The 26681-nt window shown below is 37.9% G+C and overlaps 3 protein-coding genes across 6 annotated transcripts; 2 read left to right on the plus strand and 1 right to left on the minus strand.

The window, feature by feature from the left end:
- Positions 1-129: 129 nt before the first annotated feature.
- LOC147473011 (trafficking protein particle complex subunit-like protein) lies at positions 130-5384 on the minus strand. Its single transcript, XM_086587938.1, has 9 exons — positions 4970-5384; positions 4828-4889; positions 4641-4752; positions 4442-4565; positions 4261-4341; positions 3392-3733; positions 3047-3225; positions 2130-2965; positions 130-2048 (listed from the first exon to the last, which is right to left on the minus strand). The coding sequence occupies exons 1-9, from the start codon at positions 5299-5301 to the stop codon at positions 556-558; spliced, it is 3561 nt and encodes a 1186-aa protein (XP_086444064.1). The 5' UTR covers positions 5302-5384; the 3' UTR covers positions 130-555.
- Positions 5385-6084: 700 nt separating this feature from the next.
- ERS (glutamate tRNA synthetase) lies at positions 6085-10135 on the plus strand. Its single transcript, XM_086587906.1, has 13 exons — positions 6085-6565; positions 6636-6754; positions 6838-6959; positions 7042-7224; positions 7428-7546; positions 7725-7773; positions 7898-7999; positions 8111-8213; positions 8352-8415; positions 8869-8983; positions 9082-9182; positions 9412-9568; positions 9715-10135. Exons 1-13 carry the CDS (start codon positions 6327-6329, stop codon positions 9940-9942), a joined length of 1701 nt encoding a protein of 566 aa, XP_086444032.1. The 5' UTR covers positions 6085-6326; the 3' UTR covers positions 9943-10135.
- A 1666-nt stretch (positions 10136-11801) lies between these two features.
- Positions 11802-26496, plus strand: LOC147473013 (brefeldin A-inhibited guanine nucleotide-exchange protein 1-like). 4 transcript variants are annotated; one of them, XR_015210615.1, is made up of 15 exons: positions 11802-12947; positions 13099-13416; positions 14284-14617; positions 15080-15502; positions 15733-16025; positions 16143-16416; positions 16823-17325; positions 18034-18355; positions 19125-19476; positions 19962-20644; positions 21007-21588; positions 21765-21888; positions 24520-24587; positions 24677-25430; positions 26023-26496. XR_015210615.1 is itself a non-coding variant. In XM_086587946.1 (12 exons), exons 1-12 carry the CDS (start codon positions 11938-11940, stop codon positions 26026-26028), a joined length of 5100 nt encoding a protein of 1699 aa, XP_086444072.1. In that variant the 5' UTR covers positions 11802-11937; the 3' UTR covers positions 26029-26496. The 4 variants fall into 4 exon arrangements, 2 of the variants coding, with proteins under 2 accessions (XP_086444072.1, XP_086444071.1); XR_015210614.1 differs by having other exon boundaries at positions 24520-25430; XM_086587946.1 differs by lacking the exons at positions 21765-21888; positions 24520-24587; positions 24677-25430.
- Positions 26497-26681: the final 185 nt, after the last annotated feature.

Consider the following 26681-nt stretch of genomic DNA (forward strand, 5'->3'; position numbering starts at 1 on the left):
CTTACAAGTGACGTGAAGCTGAAAGAAAAAAGAAATCCTACTATACTTCCCAGTGCCTCCTAGTAACAAGGGTGAAAGACAACAATAATAACAATGAAGGAAAAAGAAAGGGAAAACATAAGTACGGTATTAATTGGGAAAATCATTACAATTTAATTTATGAACTTCTATTGTTTTCATTAACAACAAATTACATGATGTTGAATTTTGTGAAACCTTTTACAAGCAAATTTCTGAGATGGCGACACGGTCCAAACCGAAAGTTGAAGACAAGACCTCCCTCCTTCAGAAACCATCAACACTCATTTTAATGATAGCACGAATGCTAGGTTTCCAACCAATAAAGATATGTAAATTGAATAGTACGCAAAAAAGTTGGAAGGGTTGGGACCTTGGACGGCCCCATATTGGTGTGAGCACAATGATTTAGGAGACCCAGGTGTCGGAACAAAATCCCCCTTGAAACAATGGGATCCACTGATGAATCATGCAACCACCTTGAATCAGCATGTGACCTACAGTGATGTTTTCTTTCAATCAGGATACTAGTTCCGTTCATTCTCCTTCAGGGGGTTCAGGTGTTCTTCCAGCTTTATCATCCACTTCAAAATGCGGTTTAGAGGGAAAGACAAAAACTGTTGCTGCAGCTAAAGATGGGTGAAATGCAGCTGCATATCTCACTGAGGTCACAGTAACTCTAGGCAGCTGTTGTGAACCTGAAGCCAGAGGAACAAGTTTGTAGCCGAGGATGTGCTCTGATTTCGGCATAACAAAAATTGTGTCATTGTGAGGCCCAGACAAAACAAAGCTCTGAGAGTCTGCTAACAAATATTTTATCTCTTGAAGTAACTGAGTCTTATTCTGAATTCTCAGATAGCATGTGAAGGGATCTCCAAGGATAGTATAAGGAGGACACTCCAAACTCAAAATTAATGGCACTGTTTCCACATTCACATCTGGGAGTTTATGCCGAGTCACTGCTCCAACTGTTGCAATGTCAGAACAAGATTGGTCTTCTTCTAGACTAGATTCCCTTCTCCATTTAAGACACACTGTTCCTACCCCAAGGGTTTGTGAGGATACCTCTGGAACGACTGAGAAAACCTGCTTGAACTCTTCACCCGGTATGAGTAGAGGTAGGCCAGGTAAACACCCACCTCCCTGCTGCACTCTACATGACCTTCTTCCATCATCATCATCCACTTCAATGGAGATGGACATTACCCGCACAGGAACCTCAGAGCAGTTCTTTGCACTGACAACGAGAATACTAATTTCATTCAACGCCAGCGATGTTAACTGATCCGAACCTGGTAATCGCTTGATTTTAGTGAGCAACAAGGGATCACGACGAAACGGACACATGTAATGGTGGCTGATAGCAACCGCAGTTTTGCCTTCGATTTGCAAGCTTTTGTGGACATGTACCTTCTGTTCCTTAGCTTCCTCCCCAGTTGGCAGATAACCCAATGATACATAGAGCATGACAGGCTTTGGCTTGTGCCATTTGATCTCCAAATTGCAAGACCATGACTCACCAATGTTTAGTAGTGGAACAGAAATCAACCCAAAAGAATGCTGAATGCTCCTGATATTATCAGAACCCTTTTGAGATTCATACTCACCATCAGGCCCCAAAATGTTAATAAGTTGTACGTCGTGACTGTCATTTGAGAATGGTTCGCTTTCCCTTGGACTAGCCAGTCCACCTCCTCTGGCATCGACTAGGTTTATCTTCAATTCACCAAAATGAATGCTATGACCTTTCGAGGCCACAGTAACAGGAACTAAGAAGCTCTCTCCAACTAATGCGGGACCAGTAGCACCTAAAGCTAGATCAACTTGTGAATCCTGTTCCTCAACCTGAATAACCTTCTGACCAGAGAATGCAAGACCAGGATCCTTGGTTGGCAAGGTATCAACACGCTCCTCAAACTTCCAAAGAGGTAACTCGTCCATTGAGCCAGGGCTTTCAGCTCGGCAAATAATTGTGAAACAAGGTCCCACCTTTGAGATCACAGATATGCAGTCAAGCTTTCCACTTTGTTCTGCAGTCATAGCAGTGTTTCAAAGTTGCAGCGGTAATAAAGTAAGAACGGATGAAAATACATAGGGGACCAGATGCATACCAGATTTTATGTCGTATGTCAAGCGTAGCCACTTATTCGCGAGCAGTTTTAAAAATGGAGCATTCTCTATCCGCAAATCTTGTTGACCACAAGATGTTGCATCTACCGGTGGTTGCTGAGCACTGTTGATCAGGAAATTACATTCAGGCTGATTAAATTGGATTTCCAATTGATCAATCTCAACTGGTTGGGGGAGCTGTGACAATAGCGATATTGTCAGCAAGGTAGATGCACCAGGCTTGACCACCAGTTCGTGAAAAGCGACTGAAGCAAGAAGTACCACTCTAAGTGGGCTGATAGGATCAATCTCAAGACAGAGGGGTTTATCAGCTTCAACTTTAAGGCTGCCGCTGTCTTCATTTGATGACAATGTGACTTCTCCTCTTAGAATCTTAAAAACCTCATCGTGTATGATTTGTCTTTGAGACAGACTGGCAGGACCAGCTGGACCATATTTTCCTTCAGAAGGTTGGGATCCAAAACTAGATGATATTGGCAATGCAGCCATCTGAAGAGAGTACTCGACAAAATCTTTCACTGAACTTAGTCTTCTCGAGCACTCCCTTAGGTACCCCAAGACCTCCCAAAGCAACGCAACCCAACCTTCTTGCCTGTAAAGACTTGCAACACCATCAAACAACTGTTTTGCATTGACAAAGTCGCCAATAGCGAAGTATTCCATGGCCATCATGTTTCCACAGAAAGATGCCATTCTTGGGGCCTTGAGGGTGTTGTACGTCTCAAATGACTTTTTGAAGAGAGCAATTATTTCGAAGGAATCCTGGAATCGTTTTGCTTCTGCAATGGCATAGAGGATATACTCCGCATCAGTAAGACTGCAATTCAAAACGTGTACTATTAGAGTTTGAGTAAAAGGCAAAACTAGCTCGTTCCCAGGGACCACCTTGAAGACTAACCTTTTCGTTCCAAATGCATCTTCTTGCTCATATAACTGAGAAAACTGACCCACATAAACAGATGGAATCACAGATGCAGAGGTGCTTTCAATCCCATCTGCTGTTGAAAGGGGGGTTTCTGATGCAGACAAAGCAAGTTCAAGGCAAAGTCTCTTTTCCCTCAAGTGACGCGCTGCTAACTGTTGCAAGTCAAGTTTGATCAAAAGAAAAACATGTAATTCTTATAAGGTTCATTTGCTTTTTCAGTTTTGTTTGTTTTTGTTTTTCTTTTGGTCCGGCCTATGTGTCTCCCACAAATGAATCTTTATTACCCAAAAAAAGAACAAGGCAAAGAAGGATGCCCACCTGATAAAAGTAAGCTGGATTGAATTCCCACTCGGTCAAACCTCTCTCTAGCATGACTGATAGTTGAGAAGAAGTGCTAGGAATGGTTACAGAGAGTGTTTCTAATAACTCTGCAAATACCAAAAACTGCCTGCTTAGCCATTCCCAGTGAACAAAAACGACTTCAGGTGCTCCCACCAGCTTTTTGTAAGACGCAATGTGTTTGCGGAACCATGTCATAGCTTCTATGACCTTTCCTCCGTGCAGTAACAAAGTTGATACCTTAAAATGCAATTGCTCCGCAACAGTTTTTATCTCTATCAAGCGTTGAATTGGCGGCAACCTTGTGGATACTCCAATCATCTGCACTTGGAAGGAAAATAATAAGCACAGAAAAACATAATCAATGGTCTAGGAAGCGGATATATATTCACAACATGTTAGTAGGACTTAGAAAGAAAATATTAACCATCTATTCGCGATGCAGTATTACATTGAGGCATTGAGCTTGTTCAGAGCGTCCAATCAGCTACAACAGGAGCGATTATCAGGTGAATTCACCCTCAAACCATGGGAAAGTGGAGGAGCGAGAGAGGAATCCCCCTCCATGATGGTTCGGCTTACTAAGGATACACCAATGAGTCTAAAAATGTATTGTACTTGGTATATCAAAAACAAGGAGAACACCATATTAGGACCTTTGATCAGGGTTTGTTGGTATGAGGTTTGTCAGAAACATTTTATTCGTGTTGGAGAAGAATATGTGGCAACATCTTTGTTATATAGCTCTGACATGATGTGTTGGCATTTGGCAACCACAAATACCACAGAATAAAGAGGAAATATAATAATAATAATAATAATAATAATAGAGAAGTGAAGAGAGATACCTCACGTAAGGAATGATAGGCTTCCTCATAAAATTTCAAAGCTTCAACCCAATCTCTCCGAAATTCTGCGTATACAGCAACCTAGCATTTTGAAAGTTGTAATGAGCAATGGATAACTGAAGAATTTAAATTTAATAACACTTGCAATAGAAATTAAAGGAGAAAATAAAAAAAGACTTGCCTTAAAGCAGTAACGTATATATAACTCCAACGAATTGGTGTTCTTCTTTTCAATACGGGACTTGATTCTTTTCCCTTCTTCCCTGTAATATGCATTAGCCAATTCCGCAAACGTGCTCCCCAATCTGCAACAATAGAATAAATTCGACAAGTCTTGTATAATTAGGGTGTTAAATATATATAGACAGCGAAACACATGCCTGTTGATGGACTCCTTAATCTCTTGGGCATCATTGACAAAGTTAAGAAGATACTTAGAATCTAGTTCAGCGCGTTTTCTTAGAGCAATGATACGTTCCTCACTCACTTCGTCTGCATTAAAAAGCCTACATTTGTTAACCAAAATGGATAAATTGGTCGTTTTGAAAGAAATTGGGAGAAATTTACCGTTGGGTGTAAAATGCACAACAAGCACAACCAGTTTAGTATTCCTTCCACGAGCCACAACTCTGAGCATGTAAAAGGGTAAATATTAAGAATGACATAGTAATATATGTAATTAAAAAAAAAAAAAAAAAAAGATCCATACTTGAGGTTTTCGAGATCGGTGCAGAGCTGAAGCCACTGGGCAGGGTCACCAGAGAGTTGATGACAAGTAAAGAGAGCAGCAATTACGGAAGGAACCCTAGTTCGGTGTTTCAACAACCAATCCTTTTTTAAAATGCCAAGTGGGTGAGAAGATGAATCTTTCTGATTCTTTGCCATAACGGATATTTTAGAGAAATCGGGTAATGCTAATGTGTTAATAGGTGGTTGTTCTGTGTGGAGATGGGTCGAGATTATTGGGTGGAGCTCCGGGCAGCCCACGAGTGAAACTAATGTCACTGGTGGTGTCCGAAGCTCTTCTGGATACTCTTCCATCGCCCCCTGCGATCTGGTGGTGATCAACTGACGAACAAGGTAAACTTTTTTTTAGAGATTGAGAGCAAGTCCAATGGGCTTTCCAATGTTGTATTACATTTAGCAGTACATATAGCAATGGGCTTCTTAGGGCATTCCCAAAGCAGGTGGAATTGAAGGGAATGTGAAAATTTTCACATCCATTTTGTTCAAATCCAATGACCAATGCAGAGGTGAAAACAAGGTGACTATTTTCCCAAGTCATTATAGCATCTTTAGGAGTGATATCAACCTAGCATCAAACACCAAATTTCCAACAATTTGTGTTTTTTCAACTTCATGAGAGTCACATGTCGATAAAAACACCAAATCGCCCAATATTTGGTTTCAGGTTTGGTGTTGTATCAAATCACTTTTGGCAAAACCGTGCCAGCGATTGGAAAATAAAAAAAAATAAGAAAATTTATGTGCGATACATGACGCGGTTTTCCCAAAACCACGTAGTTTGATGTCGAAAATTTGATGTTGTTCCGTGTTGCTATATAGCCGTTTTTTTGGTTTGGTGTTTTTGATGTTTCTAAAAGTTGTTTGGTGTTTTTTTGGTTCAAAATTTTGGTGGCTGACTTGTGAACTTTGGACGAGATGTTGGATTCCGTCTTGTGTTTCTTTTTAAAAAAAAAAATTGTTTTTTTTTCAGACAAAATGTTTCATTCCATGTCGCATGATTTTCCGATTTTTTTTTTTTTTTTTTTAAATTTCATACAGGATGTTTCATTCTGTCTATAGCGTTTTTTTTATTTTTACGTTGCTTTTCACCAAAATGCTGGAAAAAAAGGAAATACTGCTTACATAGAGAGGGGGAAAATATTGACTTGCACTGATAATGCTCTTATTATTATTATGCACTTGGGAATGCTCTTATTATTAGTTGGTAGTCGTTCACTCGTTCGCACGAGGGTGTCCGCATAGAATTATGTTTGCGAAGAGGATGTGTAGTTTTATCCTTTGAAGTTTGAATCAAAGGTTGTTGGCAGAGAGACTCATCAATGGCGACTCTAGTAGGTTGTAAATTTATTATGAGTTTCCCGGATGTAGTAACTCGCCCATTTCTTCGTCAAACATCACTCAGCTTCTCTCCAAACCGAAGGAATTTCTCTGTTTACGCTGTCGATATCCCTAACAAGTGGAATCCCGAACAGGTTCGAGTTCGTTTCGCTCCTTCACCCACTGGCAATCTCCACGTTGGTGGAGCAAGAACTGCTCTTTTCAATTACTTATTCGCCAGGTATGTCTTTCAACTCTTTCCATTATTAATCCTTAATAATAATAATCATCATAATGCTGCAAATGCAAAGGTCAAAGGGTGGGAAGTTTGTACTTCGGATAGAAGATACAGATTTGGAGAGATCTACAAAGGAATCTGAGAATGCTGTCCTACAAGATCTTTCATGGCTTGGCCTTCATTGGGATGAAGGTCGACTTTTTAATCAAGTGGGAGTTATTTTTCTAATTTATTGTTCAGTGTACTAGATCATCAAATTTACACTGGCTATGCAGGTCCTGGTATTGGTGGAGATTATGGTCCATATCGACAGTCTGAACGCAACTCTTTATACAAGCATTATGCCGAGAAGCTTTTGGATTCTGGTCATGTTTATCGCTGTTTTTGTTCAAATGAGGTACTTCGTATTTGTATCTTTTCTATTTTCTATAGCAAAGTATTTTCTATAGAAGATTATAATAGTGTTGTTTTCCTCCCAGGAATTAGCGAAAATGAAGGAGATTGCACAACTAAAGCAACTGCCACCAGTGTATGCAGGAAAGTGGGCCACTGCCGCTGACGACCAAGTACAAGCAGAGCTGGAAAAGGGGACACCATATACCTACCGGTTTCGTGTTCCCAAAGAAGGGACTCTGAAAATTGAAGACCTCATCCGTGGTGAAGTGAGCTCATTTTAAATCCGTGGTCTATTCTAGAAGACTTGTACATGTATATATTGTGCTCTCACAGTAGCAGTTTAATACTGTCAAGTAAACCTAGTATACCTGTTGATATACTATGTTTACTTTTGTGCATGTTTACACGTCCAACCACATTTTTGATTGTTCATATTATTATGTTGATTTGATTCGATAGCGTCATGAAGGTTAGTTGGGGCTTGAATACACTTGGAGATTTTGTAATAATGAGGAGCAATGGGCAACCTGTATACAACTTTTGTGTAACTGTTGACGATGCTACCATGGCCATTTCTCATGTGATAAGGTGAACCATTTTATATGTGTGGAGGGAACTCTGCATAGTCACTCTTATAGTTTAATGCCAGTTCATTTTTTTATTATAATGATTCAATTCAGATAGTGTCCAAGTAATTTATTTTGTTTTGTTTGTTTTTATGTTTCTTTAAAATTAAATTTGTTCTATGGTCAATATTTTGTTTCAGAGCAGAAGAACATTTACCAAACACTCTGAGGCAGGCTCTAATCTACAAAGTAATCCTTCTTCTCATATCATTATGTTACTATAATTACTACAATTAAGTTATTGACATACATTTTTGAGTTGTCTTAGTGAAGGCTTGTATATCTTCCTAATCGTTAGTACTTTCTGTATCAGGCTCTTGGATTTCCAATGCCATACTTTGCACATGTTTCTCTGATTCTTGCTCCTGATAGGAGTAAATTGTCAAAACGACATGGTGCAACTTCAGTAGGTCAGGTATGCATACTAAATTTACTTTTTCATTAGCAGTGTATGTTGGAGATAATATATTCCTCTCAATTTCCCCTGATTGGTTATATTGTTATACTTTTATTTTCCAAATGATAGTTCAAGGAGATGGGGTATTTGCCTGATGCAATGGTTAATTATCTAGCTCTCTTGGGTTGGGGAGATGGTACTGAAAATGAATTTTTCACACTTCAGCAGCTTGGTTAGTATTTTACTTTCCATTTTATTCCAAGGAATTCAAGGGCATGTATGGGAATGTGGTTATGAAAACACAAGGATTGCCAATTTACCATTCCATTACATCAAGTTTCCTTGATTAAAACATTGTTATGGCTTACAGTTGAGAAGTTTTCAATTGACCGCGTTAACAAGAGCGGAGCCATCTTTGATTCGGCAAAATTTAGGTAAGCTACAGCTCTCCAGAAGCAAGCTACTTTGTACCAACTGTTAGTGTCCTACTGGCAAGAACCATATTGACCCCCACCTTAAATACAATCCTGATTTATTTTCAATGTGATGGCATGAGTTGTCTATTTGAAGAGAGTTCATGTATAAACTCATACCCTTGTGTATCTAATTAACTGGGTCCTAATAGCTCAGCATGTACTCCAAGAAAATATTGGACATGCGTTGAATCTTTAGTTTTTGATATAATAATAAAATGATCTTACTTCCGAGCGTAGTGACTTCGATATATCCAAGGTCTCAGTTTTGGTTATCTTTACTAACTGGATTGGGACATTTCAGCCTTTGTATTGCATGCAAAAACAAAAACTGTTGGATGATAGGTCTTTTGAATATTCAATTTCCGTATATAGACATTATGTGTAACCTGCATATATTCCATGGAATATTAGGTGGATGAATGGTCAGCATTTAAGAGCTCTACCTTCAGAACAGTTAGTCAAGCTTTTGGGTGAACAATGGAAGGTTGCTGGTATCCTCGTAGAATCAGAAGGAACATTTGTACAGGTTGGATTATGGATTCATTTTTTTTTACCTTAAAACTGATTTTTCATTATTACTTGCTATTCAAAGTGTTAATCCTTTTTTATTAACCCCTTAAACAGGAAGCTGCTGAACTGCTAAAGGATGGTATTGATTTGGTTACAGATTCAGATAAAGTTTTATCAAAATTGCTCTCGTATCCCTTGCATTCTACTTTGGCTAGGTACCCTATCTTTTCTCCTATGTGCACTGTTTATTTTTATGCTGTTGTCGAAGACAACGTAAATAGTGTTGAATTTTGAGGCCAAGGTCGTCTTAGAAATCTGCTTCTTAGTTGACTTGTTCATTTAGTATTGTACTTATTATTTTGTGAATGCATATTAGAAATAGAAAAATGTTGTTAGGAGGCTCAAGGTGTCTTTAGTAATGGGGTGTTGAACTGTCATTTGCAGTCCTGAAGGTAAACCTGTTTTAGAAGATAAGCTTTCGGAAGTCGCTACCCATCTGTTATCAGCATACGACAATGGAGAGCTCACTGTTGCACTTGAAGAAGGTCACACCGGTTGGCAGAAATGGGTTAAGAGCTTTGGCAAATCAATGAAGCGCAAGGTTGGTTTTTAGTAGATGAACTACCAGAGCTTTCTTTTCTCCTTACCACCCTTTCAGAACATGGTTTTGTTTTTGAGCAAAATACTTCAACCCAGGAATATTACTCGTGCAAGAATTGTGCTGACAATCTGCCTAACTTTGTATAGGGGAAATCTCTCTTTATGCCTCTTCGAGTCTTGCTGACAGGGAAGCTCCATGGTCCAGACATGGGATTAAGTGTGATTTTACTCCATAAAGCTGGAAAGTTTGGTCTAGTTGCTCCTCAAGCAGGGTTTATAACACTAGACGAAAGGTTGAAAATGCTAAGGGAAGTCAACTGGGACGGTTTTAACAAGGATCAACCTTCCCTGGAGTCTGCTGCTGTTGCCCATTGAGTTTTGATCTGGTCTTTTTTAACTAATGTACACATCGCGGCCTTTAGATAGGTAAATGGTTGTCTGGTCTGATGCTGGGAGACACTCAAGAGTCTGTATATTTGTTTCTATTTCTTTAACGTGGTTTTATGACACAAAACCTGGAGTGAGGAACCCGTTTTCTATTTTATCATTGTTAATTATTTTTGTTTGAGCTTTGTTTTCCAAGATTCATTCGAGTAAGAAGTAGTAAGAGCAAGGTTTCTAATCATTATTTTTTCATTTGGTTCTGGGTTTCAAATATTTTCTCTAACAACTGGTAAATATAGAATGTTATAATATTTTGACAGTTACAATTTGTTAACTATCTGGTTTGTGTTCGAAGGCGGAGACGCGGTCAACTTGTTTGTCCTGAAACTGTAATTAAGTCCCACCTGGAATATCTCAATCAAGCCCAATATACCAGGCCGTATGGATCCGGAGCACCGAATCTCAATTAAGCCCGTTATCATACACGGTATTAACGCGGACGCACGGTATTTTTATTATTTTTCGATAATAACGCGGACATACGGTCCTAAAGATGTTATTAAATACGAGTATTGAGAACTCCCACACTTGGGTTCTCTTGGCCAATTTTTCTTTTAATTTCAATTTGTTCAGGAATTTATGAAAGAAGAAATTATTCTGTTACAACTTCTTTTGATAGTTTATAGGGGCATTGTGTACGGGGGAATAAGGGTGGAAGTTCAAGCTCACTTGTTTAACTATACAAGCCAAGCTTGAGCTGAAATTAAAACTTGTGTAATAAATAAGTTTGATAAAGCTCATCTCGTTTAAACTAAAATAGTATATTTGTAATGTAAAATAATTGGGCCACTCGGGCTCGCCTTAGACTCGGTTCGAACTTGCGCTTGTTTAATTATATGAGCCGAGCTCGAGCTTAATTTAAAGCTCATATAATTAACGAGCTGAGCTTAAACATGGTAAAGCTCGGCTCGTTTAGCTCGAATCCCACCCTTACTGGGAAAAACACAAACACAAACACAAACACAAACACAAACATAAACGTAGACATGACTGCTTTAGTAGTGAGTGGTGTTTTACTGTTGACTTGGAACAAGTTTCCTCACATAATACATCGCATAATACATTGCATGTTCTTATTTTAGCCAAAATATTGTTGACTTGAAAGCATCCCATTATGGCGATTTGGATTATAGGGAAACATTTATTGATGCTCATGACGTGTAATATTTTTTTTTGTGCCACATTAAGAGCAATGCAAATAACTATGAGGGAAAATAGTAACTTGTTACTTTTATGAGTTAAAAACAATGGCCCAATGTAAAGGTGACAATAAAAATAGTTTTTCACTAAGTTACAATGATAGATTGATTTATTGGATTGAGTATGATCGGATTAAGAGCATTTTCAATGCATGTCAATATTATTCACCTCTACATAGGCTCAATTTCTCCTATTTTTAACCATTTTGGTGAAAAACAATATGAGACTGCTCAATGCAAATGTGAATATTAATCTTGATGGGATATTGAATTCTGTTTGAATGTAAAAATCGGAAAAACGCGGAAGACTGAATGAAACATCCCGTCTGAAGTTAAAAAAAAAAAAAAAAAAAAAAAAAAAAAAACACGTGAGACGGAATGAAACATTCCGTAAAAAAACACGAAACGGAATCCAACATTCCGTCTGAAGTTCACAACTCAGCCATTATCTCGGTTGAAAATTTCACTCTCATTTTAATTTGGAAAAATAGTCACATTAATATTCACATTTATATTAGGCAAAAGTTTTGAACAATAAATAGATGAATATTGTGGCATTCGCATTTGGGATTTGGGAATGCTCTAATAAAGGGAAAAGAAAATATTGGTTTGCCCGCGTTCCTTGTTGTACGTTGTTGGTAAGGCAAGAAGACGGGCCCACATATTATTAGACCCGACTTGTGCTGATTCATTTTCTCCATGAGATCTATTTCTTCTTCATTCGGAAATGATGTCGTCGCAAACCCTAGGTGGAAGTTCCCGGTCAGGTCGAATAATAGGGCCGTCACTGGACAAGATAATCAAGAATGTAGCATGGCGAAAACATTCCCAGCTCGTTTCCTCTTGTAAATCCGCTCTCGACAAGCTCGAAACCTTAACTGATTCCTCCTCCTCCCACTCTTCTTCCCTTCTCGGCTTCTCTCGTTCCGATGCCGAATTCGTCCTCCAACCTCTTATCCTCGCTATCGATTCCTCTTCTCTCAAGATCGTCGAACCCGCTCTCGATTGTCTCTTCAGACTCTTCTCTCTTGGTTTGATCCGCGGAGAGATTGAATCTAATTCTTCTTTAATCGAGTTTAGACTTATTGATTCTGTTTGTAAATGCGGCGGGCTTAATGACGAGGTAATTGAGCTTGCTTTGCTTAAGCTTTTGATTTCGTCTGTTCGTTCTCCTTCCGTTTTCATTAGAGCTCAGTGTTTGAATCAGATTATTAAGACTTGTTATAATGTCTATTTTGGGAGTCAGAGTGGTACTAATCAGATCTGTGCCAAGGCTGTTTTGGCTCAGATTCTCACTATTGTTTTTACCCGGGTCGAGGAGGACTCCATGGACGTTAAGCTCCCTAACGTTTCTGTTACTGACTTGTTGGAGTTGTCTGATAAGACTTTGAATGAATCCACTTTGGTTCAGTTTGTTCAGAATTTTATTAATGAAGTCATGGAGGGAAGTGAAGGGGTACCTACTATTATCTTGAACCCATTGTCTGTGGAAGTACAGAATGGCAATGTGTCCAATTCCAGCGAGGATAAAAAAATCGACTTTAATGAAGGGATCACTGAGAGTAAGATTAGGGAAGATGGGTTTCTCTTGTTCAAGAACATGTGCAAGTTATCCATGAAGTTCTCGGCTCACGATAATCCTGAAGATCCTTATCTCTTGAGGGGAAAAGTTTTGTCCCTGGAGCTTCTTAAGGTCATGATGGAGAATAGTGGTCCAATATGGCGGACAAATGACAGGCAAGTCTGCTTGCGATAGATAGATACCAACGTATCTACTTTTTCTGTTATTCTGGGATAAACTTTTAGGTTTAATTGAGTCTGTTTTTAATCACCACAACCTCGACCTTACTAGGCTTTACATGCTCTTTAACTTGTTTTATTATTTCAGATTTCTTGGTGCTATTAAGCAGTACCTCTGCTTATCACTGTTGAAGAATAGTGCTTTGTCAGTCATGAGTGTTTTCCAGCTTCTGTGTTCGATTTTGATGAGTTTATTATCCAAGTTTCGATCTGGATTGAAGGCTGAGGTTGGAATATTCTTTCCTATGCTTGTCCTACGAGTTCTTGAGAACGTTCTTCAGCCTAGTTTTTTACAAAAAATGACAGTTCTCAACTTGTTGGAGAAGATATCTCAAGACTCTCAAATCGTTATTGACATCTTTGTGAACTATGACTGCAATGTGGATGCACCAAATATTTTTGAGAGGTATCCTCAAGTTTTATTTACAACTGAATGCAGGCTTCCAAGCATTATTGGTTTCTTCAATTTGCCTCCTAGTTGGTGGTTTTAGTCGTGGAAGTTATGTAACCGAGTCCCCAACTAGTCGCCACCCAGCATCGCTGTGCCTATTGCCTCAATTTTTGGCAGAGCTAAAAAGTCCACAATTAATCAGACGATTAGCCCAAAATTTAATGCTCGACGTAATTGCTAACACTCATTTAAGATTTTTGTATATTTTTTTTCTCCTCACAATATTTAAGGATAAACCGATAAGGTGTTTTTCTCTTTCCTAGTAGCCACACGCCCACACATGTTAGAGTCTTAGAGATTGTGGCAGAATTTGTGTTTTGGATTTTTGTTCAATTTGTGTAGATTAGGTCACTTGTGCAGTGCACTATTACACTTTCTTAGAAGTGTATCTGATAAAAATTAGATGTGAAACTCTTTTTAATCAACTCAAAGACAACAAACATTCTGGAACTTAAATTAAATAGAAATGCAACAAACGTTTGCATTTTTTTTTTTCAATTATTAATTATGTGTAGTATATATTTTAGCTAGGGGAAAGGGAAACAATTTATTTGGTAGAATTACCCGATTATTCCCCGACTGACTAGGCCTAGTCGCTCCTGGACCGACTATTGACCGATTTATGGAGTTTAACTGCCCAATATAGCATTGCATTTACACTTGGAATAAGACAGATTTGATTCAATTTCTTCTTAGGTGACATCTCACTTCCCCTCCTTTTCCCTCCCTGTATGTGTTTCTTTACCATCGACTGCCATTTTTCTTAAGCACCTTTTGGTGAAAATGTATTAAAACACTTTTAATTCCATCAGATATATGCAGGACTGTCAATGGCCTTCTAAAGACTGCTTTAGGCCCTCCTTCTGGATCTACGACGACATTGTCTCCAGCCCAGGATATGTCATTCCGACATGAATCTGTTAAGTGCTTGGTTGGTATCATAAAGTCAATGGGAGCATGGATGGACCAACAGTTGCGAATCGGTGATTTGTATCCGCCTAAGAGTCCTGAGGATGATGTGTCAATGGAGAATCAAAGTACGCCTCGTGGAGAAGAAGGAGCCATCTTTGACTATGAGCTACACTCTGAAGCAAATTCTGAACATTCAGAAGCTGCTACTCTAGAGCAACGTCGTGCTTTCAAAATAGAATTTCAGGTATGGAATTTGTAAAAGTTTGGATGTAATAGACTAACAGGATTGTGATGTTATGCTATACTGACTTTCCAGTTCTAAGTATGTGATATGCTCAGTAATAGGATACTGCTGAATGTCCATATGACCATATTTAATGAGAAACTTTCATGCTACTCCACAATTGTGATCATAGCAATAGTACAATAGTAGTTTTTGATATCATACAATACAGTAGGGCGGGAGAGAGAGAGGACCTTCCAAATAATACTTTAGTTGATTGCTTATGTGAGGTGCTGGGAGCTGAATTGCATATGATTTTTATGAATGATCTCCGTTCGTCCTTGTTGATCTTCCTTACGCCATCTGTCTCATTACTTGATTGTTTCTGCATTCTTTTCGTATTGCTGTAAAGTTTTTTATTTGGGGTTCGGCTCTATCTTGCTTTTGGTGGTGAGCGGTGACAGTGTCATGGTTTAAATGCAGAAAGGCATTTCGCTATTCAATCGAAAACCTTCCAAGGGCATCAGCTTTCTCATAAGTTCGAGGAAAATCGGCGGTTCTCCAGAAGAAGTTGCTTTGTTTCTGAAAGACACTAATGGGCTTAATCAAACCATGATTGGAGATTATTTGGGAGAAAGGGAAGAATTTTCTTTGAAGGTTATGCATGCATATGTTGATTCATTTAACTTTGAGCAGATGGATTTTGGCGAAGCAATCAGGTTTTTCTTAAGGCGCTTCCGGTTGCCTGGAGAAGCACAGAAGATTGACCGCATCATGGAAAAGTTTGCTGAGCGATATTGTAAATGCAATCCAAGTTCTTTTAAAAGTGCAGATACTGCTTATGTTCTTGCCTATTCAGTGATAATGCTCAACACTGATGCACATAACAGCATGGTAAAAGACAAGGTGAGTCTGTTGTTGCATAATTAGTCAGCATCTTGGGCAAAGTCACAATTCTCATTCTTGAGCATATTTTTATGAGGAAATTTCTGGGAACCCACTTTTCCTCGATTTCAGATATTGGATTCCCTGATTGAAGTTAATAAACTACACAATTTCATACGTTCAAGGTATGAATCCTTACACAGTTAATTTCCTGTAGCTAACACTGCTCTCTGTTCATTTTCTCCCTCTAGATGTCTAAGGCTGATTTTATTCGTAATAACCGAGGGATAGATGATGGAAAAGATTTGCCGGAAGATTATCTTGGTGACCTATATGATCACATAGTGAAAAATGAAATCAAGATAAAGGACGATTCTACTGCCTCTCAGAGCAAGCAGGCTAACAGTTTGAATAAGCTATTGGGGCTAGAAGGAATTCTCAATCTAGTCACCTGGAAGCAAGCAGAAGAAAAACCTTTAGGTGCAGATGGTGTTCTCATTAAGCATATCCAGGAACAGTTTCGAGCGAAGGCAGGAAAATCAGAGTAAGTCACGTAATAAATGTTTCAGTGTTTTGGAAATGATCCACGTGGAGTGGGTGAGTACCTAGTTATCTCGTTCTTCTGATTCTTTGACAGTGTGCATTCTCTATGATATTGCAGGTCTATCTATTATCGTGTTGCAGATGCAGCAATATTAAGGTTTATGGTGGAGGTTTGCTGGGCTCCAATGCTAGCTGCATTCAGTATGACTATTGATCAGAGTGATGATAAGGTAGCCACATTTCAATGCTTACTAGGGTTCCGACATGCTGTGCATGTCACTGCAGTGATGGGAATGCAGACACAGCGGGATGCTTTTGTAACTACTGTAGCGAAATTCACATACCTTCATAATGCTGCAGATATGAAACAAAAGAATGTTGATGCCATGAAGGTACACATTTACACATGCATTTGATAGGATTTTTCTTGTACATCTTTACAGTTTCAGCAGAGGAAGACCTCTTTATTTCATTATGGTAAAGATGTACCTGTTGAACATGCTTTAGCGTAGTTGTTTTTAAAGTGTTTGCTTCCTGTCCTCCTACTTGTGTCCACCATCAATGGAACTCTTTGGCTACCTCTTTTTTCTTTCTTTCTGTGTGTCTGTCTCTCCCTAATGGTTAGCTTACACTAGCTACATATTTTTTCTTTCTTTGAGATTCTTGATTCCCTGTTTTGGAACTCTTTGACTAATAGGCTTTGTTATACAGAAAGAGTTCAGCATGTCGGATAAGCATTGTTTTCTTCCTTAGATACCATATCTAAAAGATGGTTTACTACATATGTCCTCTTTACAGGCAATTATCTCGATCGCCATCGAAGATGGTAATTACCTTCAGGAAGCTTGGGAGCACATTCTGATGTGTCTATCTCGATTTGAACACTTGCAACTATTAGGAGAAGGTGTACCTTCTGATGCATCCTTTTTCACAGGACATCAATCTGAAGCAGAGGACAAACAGAAATCCTCTGGTTTTCCATCCTTGAAGAAGAAAGGGAATGCTCTTCAGAATCCAGCTGTAATGGCTGTAGTTCGAGGGGGTTCATATGATAGCACTACTGTTGGAGCTCATACCTCAGGGCTAGTAACTCCAGAACAGGTTAATAGTTTTATTTCCAACTTGAATCTGCTTGACCAGATTGGAAGTTTTGAGCTCAGCCACATCTATGGTCATAGCCCGAGACTGAACAGCGAGGCAATAGTAGCTTTTGTTAAGGCCCTATGCAAAGTTTCCATGTTAGAATTGCAGTCTCCAACAGATCCTCGCGTTTTTAGCCTCACAAAAATTGTTGAAATAGCGTATGATCCTTGCTTTTTCCTTTTCCTTTCGTTTATTTTAAATTCTTTCTACTGTCTGTCCTGGATATCTTTTTATCTTCAGAATTAGTGCATGTTTAGGAAACCGACTAATAGTGGTAGTCGGTTGTGGAGATTTTTAAATTTTGAACCAAATTAAACTTGATTAATTTTGTAGTTTGGTCCTTTTTATTGCCACATTAGGCTGTTATGATCCTTGTTTGTATGGAAAATGATGAATTCATAAGACATCATAAAGCAACCTTAGTTTAGTTTTAATAAAGGATCTGATGTTAATATGTAATGGAGACTTTGATGTTATATTACCAAGAGAGAAGATACATAAGGCTTGAGGCTCTTTGACATGAAAATTTATTGGTAACGATTATTTAAAATAATTGTTATTAGATATGTTGATATAAGAAGCTCTTGCAAAGATTTTCAAATGACAATTATGGTTGAAGACAAACTTTGAGAAGAAAAAGATCATCTGTTGTAGGCATGTGATATGTCCTGCGTACCAAACGTGGAAGCAATTATAAAGTTTCATCTACTTGTGGGTTGTGCAAGAGCCACACATGTCCCCCACAGGTTATTTGCACTATTTGAATCTGCAGTGTCACATATTGGATAATCACTAGTATAGTTGAAAGTGACCTGGGGACATCAAGATGCTGAGAAAGTATTCTGACCTTCTATTTGTATCAACAGGCATTACAACATGAACCGCATCAGATTGGTGTGGTCTCGCATATGGAATGTCCTTTCCGATTTCTTTGTGTCAGTGGGACTATCAGAAAATCTCTCAGTAGCAATATTTGTAATGGATTCATTGAGGCAGCTATCAATGAAATTCTTGGAGCGTGAGGAACTGGCAAACTACAACTTTCAGAATGAGTTTCTCAGACCTTTCGTGATTGTTATGAAGAAAAGCAGCTCTGCTGAAATAAGAGAGTTGATTGTTCGCTGTGTCTCACAGATGGTCCTCAGCCGTGTCAGTAATGTGAAATCTGGGTGGAAAAGTGTTTTTATGGTAGGTTGAGAATTTTTTAAACCTAAATAGCAGTGGTGGCATAGTCATCAACTTGCATAAGCTTATGAGTTATTCATGTGATTTACTTTGGAAAATGGTTAAATTATACGGTATTGAGAAATGTGAAATAGACTGCGTTGGAGAGCTGTAAATAGTCTGTGCACTGAATTTCTCCATGCACTGGTTGAACTTCACGTAAGTCTAATCATTATAATGATAATAATCTTTTGAGGTTGACTCTGGTGGCCCAGCCATTGAACTTTATAACCATGAAGATTGATCTTGCGACTTAGCTTAGGAAACTGTTGATTTGTGGGTAACTGGGTATTGTTCTAGTTACGTAACAAATTCGGAAGCTTGATTTCATTTGGGAATTGTAAATTAAAGGCACACTGTTTCTTTTTTCACTTGTTGGTTTTAGTTAGCCGATAGTTGTCATGATTGTCGTCATTTCACCCATTTGAATTACCAGGAACTTCTGCGAAAACCGCGCCAGGTCTTGTCACATAAATCTAGCCTAGACAGTTTACTTCTGAAGTTCTGAGTCAGTACATTCAAGTTGAGGTTTGCACACACTCACACCCAAAGTCAAGAAGTTCAGAGGCATGCACTTTTGTGGTTTACATAATAATATCTTTAATTTCCAAATGGTGTTTATAGAATAGAATTATTTATCTCTCCCCTAAGTTGCTTTTGTTTTCGTTATCTTGATGTGGTTAAAGAATTGGGCAAAGATGATACGTCCTCTAACATAATGTTCTTATCCTAGGTTTTTACCATTGCTGCTTCTGATGAACGCAAGAATATTGTGTTATTGGGTTTTGAGACAATGGAAAAAATAGTTCGAGATTATTTCCCCTACATAACTGAAACAGAGAATGCAACCTTCACTGACTGTGTTAGATGCCTTATCACCTTCACAAATAGCAGATTTAACAGTGACGTTAGCCTCAACGCTATTGCATTTCTCCGGTTTTGTGCCTTCAAACTTGCGGACGGTGGCTATGAGAAGAGCAAGGAAGGTGATTCATCTGTCGGAGCGGTAAATGATGACGCTGTAGAGGGACAGACTTTCACTGATAAAGATGATCATGTATACTATTGGGTTCCTTTGCTCACAGGTAACTAGTTCCAAACTTTACTTCCAAGATATTAGATAAAGGACTGCTTTCCTGGTACTTTAGAGACGTGTCAAAGAAACAAGTGAATACAATTGATCATGTGCCTACTTCTAACAAGGGCTCTAAGAAAATGGTATTTTAATAGTCTAAATTTGATTCTAAGAAACTGCCAATGTTAGAGAAAGGAATGCTTTCCCAGTTTTCCTCCCCCTCGCAAAAAAAAAGACAAAAACAGGTACTATCTAAAGAGAGTTCAAATGCGTCAGTATCAGCGTCATGTGCCCATGACTGAATCACTAAACATTTTCTCTTTTCCAAGCATGAAGCTAACGGCCAGAATGCGAGTTTCTTGCTTGTTTACGACACTGATATATGACTGCTCCTTAATCCTTATTGCCTAGCCAAGAATATGCCTTAGCTTTTGTCATATCTATTACTACGGAAGATTGATTGCATTGCTATATTTGATCTCATATGCATTTCAGGTTTGTCAAAACTGACATCTGATCCCAGGCCAGCCATTAGAAAGAGTGCTCTGGAAGTACTTTTTAACATTCTTAAGGATCATGGGCATCTTTTCTCGCGTGTCTTCTGGATGGGAGTTTTCAATTCTGTTGTTTTTCCCATATTCAGTAGCACCTGGGACATGCAAGAGGCAAAATATGTGAATGATTGTAAGTCTTCACAAGAATCCAAATCCAGACAGTTCCCAGGAAACACATGGACTTCAGAAACTAGTTCCGTTGCATCACAGTGTTTGGTGGACCTGTTTGTTAATTTCTTTGATGTGGTGCGGTCTCAGCTATCAGGTGTTATATCAGTACTCACAGGTTTCATAAGCCAGCCCGGTCAGAGTCCTGCCAGCATTGGGGTTGCTGCATTGGTGCGTTTGACTGGTGATTTGGGTGGCAAGCTTTCGGAAGACGAATGGGGTGTTATCTTTATGGCCTTGAAAGACGCAGCTTTGTCAACCCTTCCTGCTTTCCTAAAGGTAGTGAGAACCATGGATAACATCGAGGTACCTGATATTGCTGAAGTCTCAGATTCAGAATTATTTCTGGACAATGGATTCACCAATGATGACATTGAAGATGACAGTCTACAAGCTGCAGCTTACGTAGTTTCTAGAATGAAGGGTCATATAGCTGTGCAGTTACTGATAATACAGGTCTCTTCTCTCTCTCTCTCTCTCTATGTATGTGTGGTGTCTCCATGTATCTCTTTGTTAGAAAATCTAATACTAATTGCCCGATTCCTTGTGATATAAATATATAGGTGAGACTTGATAGTTCCCATGGCCCTATGGGTTTTGTGATCTAGATCTAAGGGAAAATGTGTAATATACTAAAAAATGAATCATAAAGACAAGTTGAAAAGTTCTGTGGTTTTCACCAACAACGATGAATCTATGTTTACTCCAATTATCAATTACCTACACATTTGATCAAAACACTACACATTTGATTTTGAATGAGCAATACTAAATACATTATATAATATATATATATTTTTTATTTTTTTATGCTGCAGGTCATAAGTGAACTATACAAGACCCACCGGCAATTGCTATCTGCAGCAAACATCGCAATGCTTCTAGAAATTTTTTTGTCTGTTGCATCTCATTCTCACGAACTGAACTCTGAAACTGCCCTTCAGCTGAAGCTGCAGAAAGTTTGTGCTGTCCTGGAAGTTTCAGATCCTCCTGTTGTTCACTTTGAGAATGAATCTTACCAGAATTACCTCACCTTCCTGCAAACTCTACTCTTAGATAATGTGCCTCTTTCCAAAGAGATGAATATAGAACCTCTGCTGGTGGACGCATGTGAAAAAGTTATACAGATATACCTGAAGTGTGCAGGCCGACAGCCCTCGGAGCATGACTCTCATAAGCAGCCGCCTGTGTTACACTGGATACTTCCACTTGGTTCAGCAAAGAAGGAAGAATTGGCAGCAAGGACTTCTTTAGTTTTGTTGGCATTGCGCACATTGTGCACTTTGGATAGGAATTCTTTTAGAACGTATGTGGCTCGTTTTTTCCCATTGCTGGTGGACCTTGTGAGAAGTGAGCACAGCTCTAATGAAGTGCAGCGCGTGCTAAGTGACATTTTCCAGGTATATATTGGGCCAATAGTATTGCGATTATAATTTTTCATGTAAGGTTTGTCCCGCCGTTTTGATCTCTATGCTGGCTGGGGCAGAAAATATCCCTTCTGTACTGTTTGTAGATTAGAGCTAATGTACAGACGATAGAGCAGTATATACTGAAATTATTTTTGGCATTCTTTTAGGATTGCATCTCAAGATCCCTGGTTAGTGTGTAATTGACGTGAAAACGACGCAAGTGAGAAATTTAAGGAGAACAACCAGAATGGTCCCATCCGTTTCTTGCCAAAAAAAAAAAATACGCCAGAAGTAAGATTTTTTTTTTTTTTTTTATAGATAAAAGTGTTAATCAAACTAATGCACTTTTGTTAATCACTAATGCACTTTTGTTAAGCACTACTCTCTCTCTCTCTCAATAAATACGCATGCGTTTTCTTGCAACTAGAAATAGAAGTTGTATGAAGCATAGTACAAAATATCCCGATATATTGTGATATTTGGGGATATCTATCTATATTTCAGAAAAATATATTTAAATATTACGATATGTTTAGAGATATATACGACTGCAAATATCAGTTATATTTTGATAATATTTGTGATATTTAGAGATATTTTGTGATATTTGGTGATATTTGGTGATATATAATAATTTTATTTAATATTTACAATTATATTTCAAATAAATATAAATAATGTATTATGATATATCAACAAATATCTATAATATTTACGATATTTGTCGATATTTTAGATATATCTACGATATTTGTATGTGAAACAATATCAAATATCCCCAAAAAGTGAAAAGATATGTATCAAATATCAAATATTTACAATATCGTGGATATGTATCTCCACGATACATATCCATAAATTGAATATCGATAAATATCCATATCCTGATATTTTGTATTATGGTATGAAGAACCGAGGTGACTCTGTAGAAGTGTTTGTGCTAATTCAAGCACTAAACCCAAACCCCTTGATAGTTCCAAAAAAAGTAACAGTTGTTTTTGGTCAACAAAGAAAAAGAGACTTGGGGCCATATCTTTTGATTTTGCGATGTTGCGGGCTTTGGACGACTATCCGGGCTTGGGCTTGGGCTTGGGCTTGGGCTTCTAAAGCTATTTTTCGTTATTATAAATTTAATCCTAAAGGTGGACAGCTGGACAAGTAGTGTGGCTTATTTCCCACGCTACTCGCTGGCTATAAAAATATGACACACACTGCAAAGGAAGGATTGTGAGATGAGAAACAAGGTATGGTATAAATTATTCTTGTATTATTAGTATTATTAGTAGAGTGAAAAGACAAAGCACAATCAGTTTCCTTTGATCCTTGATTTATTTAGGGATTCATACAGCATTAGTGACCATGGAAACAATTACATGGAGCATTCTGTATATTATATCAGCTCAGCTTCTTCAAACCATTCACTATATTATGTTGAATCCTTGTTCTGGGATCTATCCACATGTTTTTATCTTTCCTATTACACTCTGAACTCATTTATCTAAGTTTTTTTCTTGATTATCCAAATAACACTGTTTACCATGTTTTCATGCACAATTGCACATCATACTTAGGCAATGAGAGTTCATCTCATGTCATTCTATATTGTGTTTGGAAGCATGTTCAGAAAGTAGTTTGCACAAGATTTTATGAAAATTGATGTATGTAAATTTTTACTTGATTTAAGTTTTTTTTGTTAATTTTATTTCCATTTTGTTTTCTTGTACATTATACATAAGCGATGAGGACATTACTGTCATGTCTGAGGGTTTGTCTAATCTGTGCTTCCTGATGGATCATCGTACGTCTCTGTAGACTGTGCTTGAAAAGCATGTTTTTAAAAGAATTTCTTCAGAATAATGGATACATTTATGTAAGTTTTAAATTGTGGTTTTGTCTCATTTTCCCCCTGTTGAGCCTGTATTATTGTGCTTCCTACATAGACGATGAGATTATCAGTGAGTTTGAGGGATCATCTTACGTCTTTGTAGATTGTGTATGATAGCATGTTGAGAAAATTAATTTTGTTGCCAAGTTACATTATTTCAAAATTTTATTTGACTTATTTATTCTTCTTTTTTGAGTGTGGTCTCTGACATTGTACATAGATGATGGGTGTCATCTGAAACTGTGTTTCGTGAGGGATCATCGTACCACAGTAGTTAAAGGCTTAAAGGGGGTGATATCACATCTTTCTGTTAGTGCTTGAAGACTTGCTCAAACCAGAAAGAAAATGATAGAGTTTAAATTGAATAATCTGATATTGTTTTTACTTTATTCCGTTGAGTACGTTGTCATATGCTCATCATATACATGATAGTTATCATTAATGCGTCTAGCTGCTCGAGGGATCATACTGTGCTTGATCGCATATTCAGAAAAATAAGTTTTATTTACATTTTGTATCTGAATTTTAATATGTGACTCTCTGAGGGATCATGGTTTCATGCGCAATAAGAATTTCATCAGTTTTGAGCATATGGGGTCAGCTAGGAGAGATGCTGCCTGAGGGATCATTTCACATCTCTGTAAATAGTGCTTGATTTTCTTTATGCTACATTCATTTCATTTGCTCATGGTCTCATCCACAATGTATGTTGACGATGAAAATCTTTAGTTTTGACATGTGGGATCAGCCGATCAGCTGTGTGATCCCTAGGATCTAGCGTCTCAGTAGATTGTGCTTGAGTGGTCACCTCACCCTTAGATGGTGCTTGATGGCATGTTAGAGGCTCTTAAGTCCGTGCAAAGTATGTGAGCTTAGCCTCCTAATTGATTTAAAATTTTCATTATATCATCATCGCCAAGTTACTTGTATTATTTAACCTCTAGTATTGTAATTGTTAACGTTGTGTCAGTCATGGTGTTGATTGTGTTACATGTTAATTTTTTAGCACTAACGAAGTCTGTTCTTTTACTTCCTAGTTTTCCAGCGTTCAGTATTGTTCGTGTATTGTTGGTTGTAGTCAAGCGTTGGGTGAACTTCTGTGCTGGTGTAAGGGCTTTTTTCTAACTTTCACTCCTCATAGATCATCATTCATACTGACTATTGGGCAAGTTTCCTGCTCAAAATGCAATGCAGGCTAAAAATTTGGTTGCAGAAATAGGGGCAAAGTTATGCTTTCTGAGCACTTGGAGATGATGAGGGGGTTCTAGATATTCTTAAAGAAGATAATTCTACTATAGAGTGATCTTTGGTTAATGTCTGGTGGTCATAAAAAACTTGTTTTCGATTGGTCCTGTAGTGCAGTTTAAATGGAAAGACAATCAAATAGATATGCTCATGTACCTTGGCTAAATGAGCCCTAAGATATAATGATCGCAACTATACACCATTTCAAGTGGTAATTTCTGTACTTTCTTTTAAAAATCATTCCAATTGCTTACTGATTATTAACTGAATGTTTCTGCTATGCTTCAGGATTATTATAAGTAGGAACTGTGAGTGGACGTGTGGTCATTATTCTTAAAAATCCTAAGTAGTAGGGGTGGCGGCGGCTTTCCAGCAAGTTTCTGGCTTTTATAGCTTTTGGTTTTATACTCGTAAACTTTTAATCTGTGATCCATTGAGGTTTGAAAAATTCACATTTACCGACTTTACGTACCATTCTCACTCTTTTCTTGGAGTTGAATGACTTGGTCATATAGGTCAAATTGTCATAAATCGATTGACAAATATCAATGCATTTTGTCCTTATTGCGTTATCATCCTATATGTTTATTAATCTATCGGCAAATATTATTGAATGTTGTTCTATCTGGCAAATATTAAGCATAATACAGAGTCGGTTCCCCTATACAACAGGGCCAAGTAGGAAACGGGAGCAATGGATAGGGTATGTTCTTATTATTATGGAAAAGTTCTAACTGATATATTTTTAAGATAGGGTTTCCGTTTTTTCACTGCTAAATGCTAATGCTAGTAAAGATTTTGCGATTTCTTTAGACTTTTGTTTTGCCTATACGGTCAACCTCTTTCCATTAAGCATACTGTAGAAAGTCGTTCAGTTCAGTTCCTCTCAGTTGTGTATTCTTTGGTAACATGCTTTGTTTTGGGCGTGAATTACTTTTGCTTCATGCATGGTCTCTTGGGCTTTTCATTGTTTGGATTGTTCAGCATATAAGTTTTCCTTTTTATCATTTTGAGATTTATACTTGAGTAGTTTCAAGTAACATGGTTTCTACTTCATTTCTCATTCATCACTTATATTCAGGACCTTAATCTTTAATGTTCACTTCTTTGGCACCAATTGATCTAATCTATACAGACTACTGAAGTTGGTGCGTAAAAAGACTACGAGTTTCGTGCAGTTCTTGTGTGCATTACATATCATTTTTGTGATTTGTGTTCTCTTTGATCTCTATTCAGCAAAGTGACACACTATTAGAGATTTTCTGCCTGACTGTTGTTGCCATTAATTCTTTCAGGGATAGGCGTGGAGGCCATTCTCACAAGTGCGTCGTTCAGTTCTCTTAGAAAACTTGAATCTTACAGTCCGTTCTCTTTCCTATCATGTTATTGGAAGAAGAAAAGTCAAGATCTCAGAACCAGAGCGTGATCATTTATCTACTGAGGTGATAATGGATATAGCTTTCATTGAGCCTTTTGGGATTTAGAAGTTAGAACTGACTTCCTACTCTCAAAAAATTATAGTTGCTTCTATCTCTCAGACGATGGTAAGTTTTGAAAATTATGGTTGTAACCTTTGCATTTTCAAAAAGATGAGATATGAGAGTAGCTCTGTACTCTGATAGTCTTTCCTATCACGAAATCAGGAAGAGAAGCTGAGGTCTCATGCGTGAAGTCTCTGATCAGTCATCTCCTGCAACGTAAATTTTTATTGAGTTTTTGGATGTCATAGATTTGAATTCCCCCTTTAAAGAAATTATTATCATCGCTCTTGATCATTCTCAGATACTGGTATAGTGGTATAACTTTCAAAACCATGAATTCAACCTACACAATTTAAGGTGCCAGCTGGGCCTTGTTGCACCAAAAGTGCGGTTGGTAAGTGGTTATATTTCTGTTCTTTTGTTCTTTCAAAAGAATTTACTTAATTTTCTTAATGATGATTATGCATTAGTTC

The sequence above is a fragment of the Coptis chinensis genome, unplaced genomic scaffold, assembly GCF_015680905.1.
Source record: "Coptis chinensis isolate HL-2020 unplaced genomic scaffold, ASM1568090v1 utg579_pilon_pilon, whole genome shotgun sequence".
Lineage (NCBI taxonomy): Eukaryota > Viridiplantae > Streptophyta > Magnoliopsida > Ranunculales > Ranunculaceae > Coptis > Coptis chinensis.

Bases quoted from the DNA above. Each gene is read 5' to 3' on its own strand.
- LOC147473011 (XM_086587938.1), bottom strand. From the start codon at position 5,301: ATGGAAGAGTATCCAGAAGAGCTTCGGACACCACCAGTGACATTAGTT. The intron at 4,753-4,827 runs GTAAATTTCTCC...TTTTTAATGCAG, and splicing joins TGTGCATTTTACACCCAACG to ACGAAGTGAGTGAGGAACGT. The intron at 4,342-4,441 runs GCAAGTCTTTTT...TCAAAATGCTAG, and splicing joins ATATACGTTACTGCTTTAAG to GTTGCTGTATACGCAGAATT.
- ERS (XM_086587906.1), top strand. From the start codon at position 6,327: ATGGCGACTCTAGTAGGTTGTAAATTTATTATGAGTTTCCCGGATGTA. The intron at 8,984-9,081 runs GTTGGATTATGG...CCCCTTAAACAG, and splicing joins CAGAAGGAACATTTGTACAG to GAAGCTGCTGAACTGCTAAA. The intron at 9,183-9,411 runs GTACCCTATCTT...TGTCATTTGCAG, and splicing joins TTGCATTCTACTTTGGCTAG to TCCTGAAGGTAAACCTGTTT.
- LOC147473013 (XM_086587945.1), top strand. From the start codon at position 11,938: ATGATGTCGTCGCAAACCCTAGGTGGAAGTTCCCGGTCAGGTCGAATA. The intron at 14,618-15,079 runs GTATGGAATTTG...GTTTAAATGCAG, and splicing joins CTTTCAAAATAGAATTTCAG to AAAGGCATTTCGCTATTCAA. The intron at 18,356-19,124 runs GTAGGTTGAGAA...TTCTTATCCTAG, and splicing joins GGTGGAAAAGTGTTTTTATG to GTTTTTACCATTGCTGCTTC.